This window comes from Heptranchias perlo, chromosome 7 (assembly GCF_035084215.1).
Source record: "Heptranchias perlo isolate sHepPer1 chromosome 7, sHepPer1.hap1, whole genome shotgun sequence".
Lineage (NCBI taxonomy): Eukaryota > Metazoa > Chordata > Chondrichthyes > Hexanchiformes > Hexanchidae > Heptranchias > Heptranchias perlo.
The window spans coordinates 95,139,569-95,155,662 of NC_090331.1; the positions used below are offsets into that span (position 1 = coordinate 95,139,569).

Below are 16,094 nucleotides of genomic sequence, written 5' to 3' on the forward strand. Positions count from 1 at the left end.
TCCACCATCTACAAGGCACAAGTCAGGAGTGTGATGGAATACTTTCCACTTGCCTGGATGAATGCAGCTGCAACAACACTCAAGAAGCTCGACACCATCCAGGACAAAGCAGCCCGCTTGATTGGCACCCCATCCACCACCTTAAACATTCACTCCCTTCACCACCAGTGCACTGTGGCTGCAGTGTGTACCATCTACAAGATGCACTGCAGCAACTCGCCAAGGCTTCTTCGACAGCACCTCCCAAACCCGCAACCTCTACCACCTAGGAGGACAAGAGCAGCAGGTACATGGGAACACCACCACCTACATGTTCCCCTCCAAGTCACAAACCATCCTGACTTGGAAATATATCGCTGTTCCTTCATCGTCGCTGGGTCAAAATCCTGGAAGTCCCTACCTAACAGTACTGTGGGAGAACCTTCACCACATCGACTGCAGCAGTTCAAGAAGGTGGCTCACCACCACCTTCTCAAGGGCAATTTAAAAAAATTTTTTTTTAATATTCGTTCACGGGATGTGGGCGTCACTGGCAAGGCCGGCATTTATTGCCCATCCCTAAGAGGGCAATTAAGAATCAACCACATTGCTGTGGGTCTGGAGTCACATATAGGCCAGACCGGGTAAGGACGGCAGGTTTCCTTCCCTGAAGGACATTAGTGAACCAGATGGGTTTTTACGACAATCCGGTAGTTTCATGGCTATCATTACTGATACTAGTATTTTAATTCCAGATTTTTATTTAATTAATTGAATTTAAATTCGCCAGCCGCCGTGGCTGGATTTGAACTCGTGACTCTGGATTTTAGTCCAGGCCTCTGGATTACTAGCCCAGTAACATAACCACTACGCTACCGTACCCTATTTGGGATGGGCAATAAATGCTGGCCTTGCCAGGGATGCCCACATCCCCTGAACGAATTTTAAAAAAAACAGTGGGGAATGAATGGGAATAATGGCTTGAAATCACCTTTGTTCCCAGACCAGCCATCAGATTTGGATGGTTTCATACATTGTCCTCACTTGGCCTCCCATTTATTGATTCAGCCAAACCCTGGGCGACTGACAGCTGAAACCCGAGGAAGTTTGTTGGTGATTCTTCCATCAGTGAATATGAAACAGCACCCATCTTCAAGTGCATAAGTCTATAACAGTGGATCTGGTAGAGGAACCATCCACCTTGTATGTCTGGCAGGAGTGATGGGGTTATAACAAGGTAATGTGGAGCACTTGGGGCATTGACTCAAGCACAAGATATCAATGACATTCTATCATGCCTCCAGTTGCCCTGAGTATATTTTGCCACTGGAATCTTGAATGTCCAGTCAAGTTCATGAAGTAGATTTCTGCACTCATCTTCCTCACTCATCATGTGCAGTTTCTTGTTTGAGCCATGTGGGCTAGCAGCAAAGCAAAGTATCTGCCTCTCATGTACTTTTCAGGGCTTAGTACTACTGGGTGTATTCTATAGGCCACCAACTAGTGGGGAGGATATAGAGGAGCAAATTTGCAGGGAAATTACAGAAAGGTGCAAAAGCTATAGAGTAATGATAACTGGGGACTTGAACTATCCTAATATAGACTGGGATAACAATAATATAAGGGGCACAGAGGGGGAGGAATTTTTGAAATGTGTTCAGGATAAATTTCTTGACCAGTACGTTTCCTGCCTAACAAGGAAGGAGGCATTGCTGGACTTGGTTCTAGAGAATGAGGTGGGCCAAGTGGAGCAAGTGTCAGTGGGGGAACATTTAGGGAGCAGCAATAATAGTATCATAAGGTTTAGAATATCTATGGAAAAAGACAAGGACCGCTCTAAAGTAAAAATACTCAGTTGGAGGAGGGCCGATTTCAATGTGATAAGAACAGATCTGGTCCGGGTAAATTGGAATCAAAGATTGGCAGGCAAAACTGTAATTGAACAGTGGGCGGCCTTTAAGGAGGAGCTGGTTCGGGTACAGTCCAGGTACATTCCCATAAGGCAGAAAGGTAGGGCAACTAAAGCTAGAGCACCCTGGATGACAAAAGAGATAGTGAGTAAGAAGAAGCAGAAAAAAGAGGCATATGACAGGTGTAAGGTTGATAATACAAGTGAGAACCAGGCAGAATATAGAAAGTTCAGAGGAGCAGTGAAAAAGGAAATAAGAGGGGCAAAGAGAGAGTAAGAGAATAGACTGGCGGCCAACATAAAAGGGTATCCAAAAGTCTTCTACAGGTACATAAACAGTAAATGAGTAGTAAGCAGAGGGGTGGGGCCGATTAGGGACCATAGAGGAGATCTTCTCTTTTTTTTTATTCGTTCACGGGATGTGGGCGTCGCTGGCAAGGCCGGCATTTATTGCCCATCCCTAGCGAGATTTTTTTACAACTGAGTGGCTTGCTAGGCCATTTCAGAGGGCAATTAAGAATCAACCACATTGCTGTGGGTCTGGAGTCACATATAGGCCAGACCGGGTAAGGACGGCAGGTTTCCTTCCCTAAAGGACATTAGTGAACCAGATGGGTTTTTTTTTACGTTTCATGGCTATCATTACTGATACTAGTATTTTAATTCCAGATTTTTATTTAATTAATTGAATTTAAATTCGCCAGCTGCCGTGGCGGGATTTGAACTCGTGACTCTGGATTTTAGTCCAGGCCTCTGGATTACTAGCCCAGTAACATAACCACTACGCTACCGTATCCTTCATGGAGGCAGAGGGAATGGCCGAGGTACTAAATGAGTACTTTGCATCTGTCTTTACCAAGGAAGAAAATGCTGCCACAGTCTCAGTAAAGGAAGATATAATTGAGATATTGGATGGGCTAAAAATTGATAAAGAGGAGGTACTTGAAAGGCTAGCTGTACTTAAAGTAGATAAGTCACCCGGTCCGGATGGGATGCATCTTAGGTTGCTGAGGGAAGTAAGGGTAGATACGGAGGGTGGTGCCAGAGGACTGGAGAATTGCAAATGTTACACCCTTGTTCAAAAAAGGGTGTAAGGATAAACCCAACAACTATAGGCCAGTCAGTTTAACCTCAGTGGTGGGGAAACTTTTAGAAACGATAATCCGGGACAGAGTTAACTGTCACTTGGACGAGTGTGGATTGATTAGGGAAAGCCAGCACGGATTTGTTAAAGTTAAATCGTGTTCAACAAACCTGAGTTTTTTGATGAGGTAATAGAGAGGGTAGGTGAGGGCAATGCAGTTGATGTGGTGTATATGGACTTTCAAAAGGGGCGTATGACAGATGTCAGGTTGATAACACAAGTGAGAACCAGGCAGAATATAGAAAGTTCAGAGGGGAAGTGAAAAAGGAAATAAGAGGGGCAAAGAGAGAGTATGAGAATAGACTGGTGGCCAACATAAAAGGGAATCCAAAAGTCGTCAAGATTGCAGCCCATAGAATAAAGGGGGCAGTAGCAACATGGATACAGAATTTTCTAAGTGACAGGAAACAGAGAGTAGCGGTGAACGGTTGTTTTTCGGACTGGAGGGAGGTGTACAGTGATGTTCTCTAGGGGTCAATGCATTTCTTGATATATATTAATGACTTGGACTTGGGTGTACATGGCACAATTTCAAAATTTGCAGATGACACAAAACTTGGAAGGGTAGTAAACAGTGAGGAGGATAGTGATAGACTTCAAGAGGATATAGACGTGCTGGTGGCATGGACGGACACGTGGCAGATGAAATTTAATGCAGAAAAATGCAAAGTGATTCATTTCGGTAGGAAGAACTAGGGGAGGTGATATAAACTAGAGGGCACAACTCTAAAAGGGGTACAGGAACAGAGATAAGAACATAAGAAATAGAAGCAGGAGTAGGCCAATTGGCCCCTTGAGCCTGCTCCGCCATTCAATAAGATCATGGCTGATCTGATCCTAACCTCAAATCTAAATTCATGTCCAATTTCCTGCCCGCTCCCCGTAACCCCTAATTCCCTTTACTTCTAGGAAACTGTCTATTTCTGTTTAAAATTTATTTAATGATGTAGCTTCCACAGCTTCCTGGGGCAGCAAATTCCACAGACCTACTACCCTCTGAGTGAAGAAGTTTCTCCTCATCTCAGTTTTGAAAGAGCAGCCCCTTATTCTAAGATTATGCCCCGTAGTTCTAGTTTCACCCATCCTTGGGAACTTCCTTACCGCATCCACCCGATCAAGCCCCTTCACAATCTTACATGTTTCAATAAGATCGCCCCTCATTCTTCTGAACTCCAATGAGTAGAGTCCCAATCTACTCAACCTCTCCTCATACGTCCGCCCCCTCATCCCCGGGATTAACCGAGTGAACCTTCTTTGTACTGCCTCGAGAGCAAGTATGTCTTTTCTTAAGTGTGGACACCAAAACTGTATGCAGTATTCCAGGTGCGGTCTCACCAATACCTTATATAACTGCAGCAATACCTCCCTGTTTTTATATTCTATCCCCCTAGCAATAAAAGCCAACATTCCGTTGGCCTTCTTGATCTCCTGCTGCACCTGCATACTAACTTTTTGATTTTCTTGCACTAGGACCCCCAGATCCCTTTGAACTGCAGTACTTTCCAGTTTCTCGTCATTAAGATAATAACTTGCTCTCTGATTTTTCATGCCAAAGTGCATAACCTCACATTTTCCAATATTGTATTGCATCTGCCAAATCTCCGCCCACTCACCCAGCCTGTCTATATCCCCTTGTAGGTTTTTTATGTCCTCCTCACTCTCCACTTTCCCTCCCATCTTTGTATCATCTGCAAACTTTGTATCATCTGCAAACTTAGATCTGGGAGTAAATGCGCACAAATTGTTTAGGATGGCAGGACAGGTTGAGAAAGTGGTTAAAAAAGCATATGGGATCAAGGGCTTTATAAATAGAGGCATAGAGTACAAAAGTATGGAAGTCATGATGAACCTTTATAAAACACTGATTGGGCCACAACTGGGGTATTGTGTCCAGTTCTAGGCACTGCACTGTAGTAAAGATGTGAAGGCCTTAGAGAGGGTGCAGACGAGATTTACTAGAATGATTCCAGGGATGAGGGACTTTAGTTACGTGAATAGACTGGAGAAGCTGGGGTTGTGCTCCTTGGAACAGAGACGGTTGCGAGGAGATTTGATAGAGATATTCAAAATCATGAAGTTTCTATTCAGAGTAGATAGAGAGAAACTGTTCCCATTGGCAGAAGGGTCAAGACCGGCAAAAGAACCAAAGGTGACATGAGGAAAAACTTTTACACAGCGAGTGGTTAGGATCTGGAATGCACTGCCCAAGGGGGTGGTGGAGGCAGATTCAATCATGGCCTTCAAAAGGGAACTGGATAAGTACTTGAAAGGAAAAAATTTGCAGGGCTACAGGGATAGGGTGGGGGAGTGGGACTAGCTAGATTGCTCTTGCATGGGGCCGGCGCGGACTTGATGGCCAAATGGCCTCCTCCCGTGCTGTAACCTTTCTATGATTCTAGTGGGAAGAATAAGGAAGCCACATACTCCTTGAAAAATAAGAGCCTGAATGGGGTAGAGGAGCAGAGGAATTTGGGGGTACAGATACACTAGTCACTAAAAGTAGCGACACAGGTTGATAAGGCCATTAAAAAAGCAAACCAAGCTTTGGGGTTCATTTCTAGAGGGATAGAATTGAAAAGCAGGGAAGTTATGTTAAACTTGTATACAAACTTTGTTGGACCACACTTGGATACTGTGCTCAATTCTGGTCTCCATATTATCAAAAGGACATAGAGGCACCGGAGAAGGTGCAAAAAGATTTACTTGGATGATACCAGAACTGAGAGAATATACCTTTCAGGAAAGATGGAACAGGCTGGGGCTCTTTTCTCTTCAAAAGAGAAGACTGAGGGGTGACCTGATAGAGGTCTTTAAGATTCTGAAAGGGTAGACGTAGAGAAGATGTTTCCACTTGCGGGGGAGACCAGAACTTGGGGCCATAAACATAAGAGATTCATTAATAAATCCAATAGGTAATTCAGAAGGAACTTCTTTACTCAGAGATTGGTTTGAATGTGGAACTTGCTACCACAAGAAGTAGTTGAGGTAAATAGCATAGATGCATTTAAGGGAAAGCTCGATAAACACATGAGGGAGAAAGGAAAAGAAGGGTATGCTGATAGAGGTAGATGAAGTAGGGTGGGAGGAGGCTCGTGTGGAGCATTAACACCGGCATATACTGAATGTTGGGCCGAAGGGCTGTTTCTGTGTAATTCTATGTAGCGAACCCCTTATACACTGTCAGTGACAGCATCCAGCACAACCTGACCATGAAACATCGGGTTGCGTGATCCTGGTGCAAGGTTGGTGTATGGGCTATTCTGGGGATTTTCCAGTGTCCTCGCCCTAGTGCTGGTCATGCACCTGAGTTCAGAATTTCTCCACTGCCTTGGCTTAGTGGTATCTCTCTCGCCTCTGAATCAGAAGGTTAGGGGTTCAAGCCCGACTCCAGAGACTTGAGCACATAATCTAAGCTGGAACTTCAGTGCAGTACTGAGGGAGTGCTGCACTGTTGGAGGTGCCGTCATTTGGATGAGACGTTAAACCGAGTCCCTCTTGGGTGGACCTTAAAGATCTCATGGCACTATTCGAGGAAGAGCAGGGGAGTTCCCCCTGTATCCCGGTCAACGTTTATCCCTCAAGCAACACCTAAAAAAACAGATGATTTGGTCATTTATTTTAATGCTTTTTGAGGGACCTTGCTGTGTGCAAATTGGCTCCCGCTTTTTAAAAAAATTAATTCTCGGATGTGGATGTCGTTGGCAAGACGGACATTTATTGCCCATCTGTAATTGCCCTTGAGAAGGTGGTGGGCTTTCTTGAACTGGAATTCCAGGATTTTGACTCAGTGACAATGAAGGAATGGCGATATATTTCCAAGTCTGAATGGTGTGTGACTTGGAGGGGAACTTGGGGTTGTTGGTGTTTCCATGATGGCATCGAGCTTCTTTTATGTAGTTGCACCCATCCAGGTAAGTGGAGAGTATTCCAGCACACCCCTGACTTGTGCCTTGTAGGTGGTAAGAGAGGCTTTGGGGAGTCAGGAGGTAAGTCACTCGCCGCAGAATACCCAGCCTCTGACCTGCTCTTGTAGCCACGGCATTTATATGGCTGGTCAAGTTAAGTTTCTGGTCAATGGTGACCCCCAAGATGTTGATGTTGGGGGATTCAGCAATGGTAATGCCATTGAATGACATGGGGAGGTGGTTAGACTCTTGTTGGAGATGGACATTGTCAGGCGCTTGTCTGGGTCGAATGTTACTTGCCACTTATCAGCCCGAGCCTGGATGTTGTCCAGGTCTTGCTGCATGCGGGCACGGACTGCTTCATTATCCGAGGAATTGCAAATGGAGCTGAACACTGTGCAATCATCAGTGAACATCCCCACTTCTGACATTATGATGGAGGGAAGGTCATTGAGAAAGCAGCTGAAGTTAGATGGGCCAAGGACACTGGGATTGAGATGATTGACCTCCACCGACCACAGCTATCTTCCTTTGTGCCAGGTATGGAGAGTGTTCCCCCTGATCCCCATTGACTTCAGTTTTACTAGGGCTCCTTGGTGCCATACTTGATCAAATGCTGCTTTAATGTCCAGACAGTCACTCTCAACTCACCTCACCACCGGTATTCACGTCTTGTGTCCATGTTTGGACCAAGGCTGTAATGAGGTCTGGAGATGAGTGGCTCTGGTAGAACCCAAACTGAGCATCAGTGAGTAAGTGCCGCTTGATAGCACTGTTGACGATTCCTTCCATCACTTTGCTGATGATTGAGAATAGACTGATTGGACAATAATTGGCCAGGTTAGATTTGTCCTTTTGTGGACCGGACATGCCTGGGCAATTTTTCACATTGTCGGGTAGCTCCTATTGTTGTAGCTGTACTGGAACAGCTTAGCACAAGTCTTCAGCACTATAGCCGGGATATTGTCGTAGCCAGGAAGGAGAGTGAAACAGCTCTGCGATGTCAGCATCACATGATGTAAGGAATCTTACAACAGTTTTATTTGAAAATCACAAGCTTTCGGACGCTTTCTCCTTCGTCAGGTGAAGTGTGGGATTCCTCGAACGTTACCGCATTTATAGTCAGAGAACAATGCCTGGTGATTACAGATAATCTTTCCAACTGCCCGTTGTCAAGGCAATCAAAGTGTTCAGACAGAGCGACATTACATACAGGACCACCGAATATACAAGCGGCCAGAACAAAAGACAGAGAGAGAGAAACATCTGAAAGGGAGAGAATGACCCATTGTATTAAAAACAGATAACTTTTTTTCGCTGGTGGGGTTACGTGTAGCGTGACATGAACCCAAGATCCCGGTTGAGGCCGTCCTCATGGATGTGGAACGTCACATGACAGGAAGGAGAGTGAGACAGCTGTGATGTCGGCATCATGTGACAGGAAGGAGAGTGAGACAGCTGTGATGTTGGCATCATGTGACAGGAAGGAGAGTGAGCCAGCTTTGTGATGTCAGCACTATGTGACAAATGAAAGTGTTGAAAGAAATGAAGCATTGCTTGGCATCTAAAGCAACTAGGAAATGCACTGTGTGCTCCACTGTACCGAGTGTGACAAGCACATCTTACTGGGGTACTGCATGAAGTAAACTGCCTGCCACACACACAAAGCAAATGGCATTCTTAGCCTCTGTTAGACTGGGTTTCTGATCTGGCCTCAATTCAGAATTTTTATCTTCAAAGGATGTCGCAGAAATTCTTATCCAAACTTCAATAATGCCGGCATCCCCACTGCTCTGTAATGTGTTGGTCGTCTGTTCCACAGCAGTCCTTCAAAGGGATATTGGAGTGTGACTCCACCTCACTCAAGTTTGGCTACACGTTGTGAACCATTTCAAATGAGTAGTTTTACTGCATCTGTTTCTGGTTATGAAGCAGACTCCTCCCTGAGGGCAGGGATAATCTTTTTTTAAATTCTTCCCACCCAGTTTTCTTCTGTCCTCTCAAAAGTGCAGACACTTGCTAGGAATGGTCCGAGGGGTGCCAGTGACCTCCCAGTAATGCAGTAAAGCAGCCGATCATCATATCTGAGCCTATATATTGAGCACTGGCAGATTATTCAATTGTGGGGAGCGTCACAGCTGCTATGTTTGTCTGGCATCCTCATACTGGACAGTCATCAGGAGCAAGAGCCCCAGCTGTTCTCTAGGCTGTTCCAATTGCCACAAGCCTACTGGGGCCCGAGCTGAGAGCAGCCCAGAGATCAGACCTGGATCTACTGGTCTATATGGCTTAGTTACATGGTGTCCTTATTAATCCAGCCATTAGGACTGCTCTGGATTGTATTACGTTTAGGAGCAAAAACCTCAACTATTGGCAACAGAAGTGCTCATTTTGTGAAGGAATGCTCCCAATTAACAGGAAATAAAGTAAAGAAAGAACTTGCATTTACATATCACCTTCCATGACCTGAAATATTATTATGTAGGCAAATACAGCAGTCAATTTGCATACAATTAGGTCCCACAAACAGCAGTGAAATAAATGATTAGCTAATCTGTTTTTTAGTGATGTTGGTTGAGGGATAAATATTGGCCAGGACACCAGGGAGAACTCCTGCATTCTTCTTCAAATAGTGCGATGGGATCGTTTCCATCCACCTGAGAGGGCAGATGGAGTCTCGGTTTAACATCTCATCTATAAAACAGCATCTTCTACAGTGTAGCACTCCCTCAGAACTGCTCTGAAGTATGTATTAGAACACTCCCTATGTATTAATGGCCTGAGCAGTAGAGTAAACATTCATTTCCTATTAGAACACTCTCCAAACTTCAAGCAACACCAGAGATCAGAACAAATTCCTCCCACCCCTAAAGTATAAGACTCTCATCTAAAGCAGTTAATTTATTTTGCTCCATCATTTTTCTTTCCTTCTGCTGAAGGAGGTACCTCTGTGGTGCCTTATCCAAGAGGCTTCATGTATGAGCCTAGAAAGTATAGTCTACATTTTCTGATCCATGTTAACCCATCTTTTTAAGACAGGTTACTGTCAATGTTACAAGAATGCTGAACGGAAAAGCTAGGCTTAATGTCAGCAGGCTGTTTGACCACAGATAGTTCCTAGCTGATCCCAGTCTTTCTTCTCACCCAATGGCCGCACACGCACTTTAAACAGAAGGTCACCAGATAGCAATCATGAACCCATCTAAGATCAGCTAATTTAGCACAGACTGGGAATTGAACCTGGGGCCAGATGATAGTGTGTCTTACATGCTTCTCCCTCTCTATCTTTGAGTCTCTGTCTGTCCCCTTTGTCTTTCATTGATTGAGTGTCTGCTCCTCGTGTCTCTCTATCTTATTCGTACACTGTCCCTTTTTCTTGCTCTCTTACTTTATTTTCTGTTTCTGTTTATTTGTATGCGTGTATGGTATGTCTGTGTGATGCTCTGTGTCTCAGTCTCTCCGCTGTGCTTTCTTTTTGTGTCTCTTGGAAAGTGAATAATGTGAGCACTGAAAATCTTTTTTTTGATGCTGCGAGAGGTTCCTCTTTCAAATACTGCTGGATACCAGGATCCGTGAACAAAAATACACACATACAGACTTTTTGAAGTGAACTAGAGCCCTGAACGGTGCATTGTGGACAGTATAGCCAAAGAAACATTTCTATTTCCTGCAATACCCAAGGCTGCCAATCCCTTTAAAGAGTCTGCTCCTTTGATCCCTCTTCATTGTTTGTAGCGAGGCTATGCATTTGTGTATCCAGCTTGGAGCTGGGACTGGGTCCTGGAAACTTTCCCAAACCCATAGGATCATATGGAGAATTTTTATCCCTGAAGCCATGTATGTCTATATATTATATTTACAGCGCAGCTGTTGAATGGCGATGCATTTTGAATTGATAGCTGGTTCTGAAACACAAAATGGATTCTGTGAGCTCAACTCAATGTCACAGCGGCTAAGGATTCTGCTCGTAGTGATGTTAAATACTGCAGACCAGCAAGATCTCTGCGAGGGGGTCAGTAGGATAGTGCATGACAGCTGGCTTCATTGTTCCTTTACTAGAGAGAAGAAACATCAACTGGAGTTCATATACAATCAAAACAATTATTTACTGTAGCTCATTCTTCCCCAGGCCCTCAAAGTTGTAGAACTCCTTACCTTCCTCAGTCTTATTGGTGTCAGCCTTAGCACAATGGTAGCACCCTTCCCTCTGACTCAAAAGGTTATGGATTCAAGCCCCACACCAGAGACTTGAGCGCATTGTCTAATTTTTCCCTTGCCTCCTCCATAGTGGACCTTGGACCCAAAGTACTAATCCACAGAGGTACCCAGGTGGCTAACGGCACTGCCAATTGGAGAATGTAAAACATTATCGATCAAACATCCCAGGTTTAGTTGCCAGTCTGTGTTGATATATCTGTGCATTGCACAACGTTAAAGTGCAGGGGATTTCTCCCCGTTGTCCTGGTCAATATTTATCGTTAAACCAACGTCACTAAAAAAAAAAGATCTAGTCATTATCTCATTGTGGGATCTTGCTGTGCGCAAATTTCCTACATTACAACAGTGACTACACTTCAAAAGTACTTCATTGGCTGTAAAGAGCTTTGGGACGTCCTGAGGACGTGAAAGGCGCTAAAAGAACTATCTTAGTTCTTTTCTACTGGTTTGATTTTTCTCACACGTTATTAGCAGCAATATGCCTCACGACCACACTGTAAAATGGCTGATTTTTCTCCCCTCACATTAGTTCAGCGATGTGAACCCAATAGTTGCATCCCCTGCTGCTGTGACAAGCTGATTCAGCACAAAGCGGGACTCAGACACGGGACCTTCCGGTCTGGGTGGCTCAGTGCCAAAAGGAGAGCTTTTTGATGATGTCAGTTTCAACCATCCCACCCAACTGTTGGAACACCTTGCTGCCCACCCTATGACCATTCCATCTAAAGTCCTCACCAGGAAATAACTGAGCTCAGTCAACTGTGCTAGCTGGCAGCTCAATGGGCAGCTCTGGCACTGGATCTGGTAGGCATGCAGTTGGCAAGTCAGCATTACGACCCAGAGATTAGCAAACTTGCTGCCGGTTTATGAGACGCATTATAGTTTTTAATAGCAGGCAAGACTTGCTATTTCCTTTGGCGAGACCTATATCATTTTATGTGGTCTCAACTGTCTCAGATGTTCACTTTGTGCAGATATATAGATGGGTCAGTAACGAAAAGTGGTGTGTACGTGAAATCTTCATACCGTGTCTACTTGAACTATGAAAAAATAACCAGCAGCACAGTTATCGATTCTGTCTTTCCAAAACTTTGGGTGTGTCTGAAGAGAGCACTTTGAGCTGTATAACTCTAGGGTGAAATACTGGTAGGTAGAGGTCTGTTACTGCTGACGAATTAATTACATGCCAGCTTGGCTCAGTTAGTGGCACTCTCACTCGGTGTGCTGCATTGCCTGAGGTGCTGCCTTCAGAAACTGTGGTGCCGTCTGCCTGTTCCAGCAGTTCAAGGGGCATCAATGATCCCAGGGCACTATTCAAAGAGGAGCCAGCAGCTTTCACAGTGTCGTGGAGAACATTCCTCCCTCAACTAAGAGCACCCAAAACAAATTCTCTCTTGTTGCTTGTGTGAAAAAAGGCTGCCGTGCTTCCTGCTATAACAACAGTGACTGCGCAATGTGGTTCATGGTATGTGAAGCTTTGGGATGTTTCTGAGAGATGTAATAAGATGCTACACGAATGCAATTATGTCTTATTGACACATTAAAGTTTTTATATGTAACAACAACAACTTGCATTTATATAGCACCTTTAACATAGTAAAACGTCACAGGAGCGATTATCAAACAAAATTTGACACCGAGCCACAGAATATTAGGACAGGTGACCAAAAGCTTGGTCAAAGAGGTAGGTTTTAAGGAGCGTCTTAAAGGAGGAGAGCGAGGCGGAGAGGTTTAGGGAGGGAATTCCAGAGCTTAGGGCCTAGGCAGCTGAAGGCACGGCCGCCAACCGCAGAGTGATTAAAATCAGGGATGCGTAAGAGGCCAGAATTGGAGGAGCGCAGAGATCTGAGGGTTGGAGGGTTGTAGGGCTGGAGGAGGTTACAGAGATAGGGAGGGGCGAGGCCATGAAGGGATTTGAAAACAATATAGTATATTGGTACCAATAAGCTAACTGAGATGAGTGACAACACTGATGGGTGTTTGTCTTTTTGTGTTCTAGGTACTTGGAGACCACACTATAAGGAGGAGACGATTGTAATTGCCTTGGCGTCTGTGTCTGTTGTAGCTGTCCTGATCGCAGCTTTCTTCTTTGGGTATAGAATGCTTGCAGGTGAGTGTTTGCAGTGAACCTCCCTCCTGAAAAATGTATGTGTCATGTAACAGTGGTCCTTTCCCCTCTGCCAAGTTTCTCCACTCCAACACCCACCCCCCCCACTCCTTCTCCTGAAGATGGTGACTCCTCGCTGATTCCACAGGCACCAGCAGCCGCCCGGCCCCATCCAAGTGGCCATTCTTCACTCGAGTGCTGGTAGGCTATTTTACTACGCAGGCATCACAGCCAAGCCAGACCCTGTCCTCACCCAAACTGTGCGTGCAAAGCACGGGCGCGTTCTAAGTATACACTGAAAAAGCTGGAAGTACTCAGCAGGTCAGGCAGCAGCTGTAGAGAAACAGAAGTCAGTCAGTCGATGTTTCAGGTCTAAAGACCCTTCCTCAGGACTGGAATATATTACAGATGGACAGCATTTAAAAAGGAACAGAATAAGAAAAAGGGGGAAGGGTAAAGAAGAAAAAAAAAACACGTGCAACATCAAGCTCCCTGTCACTTGCCATTTCAGTTCTCTGCCATCCTCCTTCCCTCCCTTCGGTGGTGACTTCTGCTCAGGTACAATTCCACAGTTACCAGCTGTCCTCCAATATCTCACCCAAGTAGCCTTTCTTCATGTATAAACCTAGGCAGTGAGCCTCTGCTTGTAGAGCCGAGCTTGATCCTGTTCTCACCCTACATTCACACACAGGAACTTTCCTGTGACAAGTTACTGGTTAACAATCAGGAGCAGGAGATTCGGGAGATTTTTTTCCATCTTCCTTGGCCGACCAATTGTACCACCCCAACAACTAAACAAAACAGTGATTGAACCAGAGACCTTCCTGGTCTGTATGTCTTAGTAAAACCCTGGGTGTGCATTTATCCACTGAGTGATTAGAAGAGTTTATTTTTGAACGTATTAATAAGTACATTGAAATACATAGAAATAAAACACGGAAATAGGCCATTCGGCCCAAACAGTCCATATCAGCGTTTACCTTCCACATGAGCAAATACTCTGAATCACATTTATCCGCCCTGTTTCTCTATCCCTTCAACCCATTTTCCTTCAACTCCCTGCCCAATCTAATCTTGATGTGGAGATGCCGGTGATGGACTGGGGTTGACAATTGTAAACAATTTTACAACACCAAGTTATAGTCCAGCAATTTTATTTTAAATTCACAAGCTTTCGGAGGCTTCCTCCTTCCTCAGGTACCTGAGGAAGGAGGAAGCCTCCGAAAGCTTGTGAATTTAAAATAAAATTGCTGGACTATAACTTGGTGTTGTAAAATTGTTTACAATCTAATCTTGAATGTTGACATAGTTTCTGCCTCAACCACTAACCCTGGGAGTGAATTCGATAACTTCACAACTCTCTCTATAAAGAAGTTTCTCCTGCCCTCTGTTCTAAATCTCTTACATTTAATCTTATATCTACGGTCCCTCATTCTAGACCCTCAACTACTGGAAACAGTCTGATTCTATCTACCCTGTCCCACCCTTTCATCATTCTAAACACTTCTATCATATTGCCCTGTAATCTGCGTTGTTCTTATGAAAAAAGCCCCGATTTCTTGAAGTCTTTCTTTGTATTTATATTTCTTCATACCAGGCATAATCTCAGTGAATCTACATTGTATCCTCTCTAAAGCCTCAATATCCTTTCTGCAGTGAGGAGCCCCGTACTGCACACAGCATTCTACCTCAGTTTTTAATCAGGGTTTAATATAGGATCATCATTACCTCATGGCTTTTATATTCTACACCTCTTGTGATAAAACCTAGAATGCCATTGGCTTTTTTCACAGCCTGACCAACCTGAAGTGCTGCCTTTAATATCCTGTAGTTCAGTACAAGAATTAACTATACCTCCTATTTTGGTGTCATCTGCAAATGTTGACATAACTCCCTCTAGGCCTATATCCAAATCATTGATATAACCCAGAACTGAACCCTGTGCAACACTCAGAAAAACTGCCCATTAAGGAGAGAGTGGGGAGTTGGATAGCATTTAGTAAATGCATTTCACCAACATTCAGAATGGAAGCCTGGTTATTGCTGATACACACCCAAGGCTTTCCTGAGTGCAAGGAATTTCCTGGGCCAAAATCAATGTCTGAGAAAGAGGAAACACCTCCATATTGCTACACCACCATCTAGTGGTCAAATCACACATTCTGGTCAGGAGCTGTGGATTCAGGCCAGACCAGCCAGATGTGGCGTGGTTATAATAATATCACTTCATAACTTAGCCATGCGACTGAGAAGGTGCCAGATTCAATCGTGGGCTGTGCTGAGTTGTCCGACTTCAATCGAGGTAGTGGTGTAAATGGTTTCTGCTCCTGTCCTCGGCCAGGCTGGTGTGCGGACGCAACGGTTGGTCTCAGTGTCAGTTCCCCCTAAACTAGGGAGCAGCTTTGGGACTTACACATGCCAACCTAGAAAACTACCAACAGCTTCAGGAAAGTTGACAACCCAGGAGGAGCCGTCAGTGTAAGCCTAGGGCATTAGTTCCAAGGGATTTGTAATTTCAGTTGTATGTAGACACAACATTCCTTCACATATTTGGAGGTAGAAAAACATAAGGATATGAAAAAACCCTGAAAGGGAAATCCAGATGTTGAAATCATTGAATTGGTGCTGGGGCTAGCTCCCTTGGAAAATCTTCAATTTTTACATTAAAAACAATTCATTCAGGCTCACTTGAAGCACTTTATACTTCACAATTAATTGATTTTTAATCATAAAAAAGAAAAACAAAGTGAGATTTGGAATTCAGCCAACTAACCAGACCATCACTTCGCCAATAATTGCCACAGCAGTCACTCTCCCAAATCCAACCCTCCC

At 44.5% G+C, this 16,094-nt stretch overlaps 1 protein-coding gene across 1 annotated transcript in view; it reads left to right on the forward strand.

Annotated features, from left to right (window-relative positions):
• Positions 1-16,094, forward strand: part of bmpr2b (bone morphogenetic protein receptor, type II b (serine/threonine kinase)) — a 156,315-nt gene that overhangs the window by 82,517 nt on the left and 57,704 nt on the right. The window contains exon 4 of the mRNA XM_067988231.1: positions 13,155-13,265. Within this exon, the coding sequence (XP_067844332.1) occupies positions 13,155-13,265 (111 nt within the window). The remainder of the gene's footprint in view (positions 1-13,154; positions 13,266-16,094) is intronic.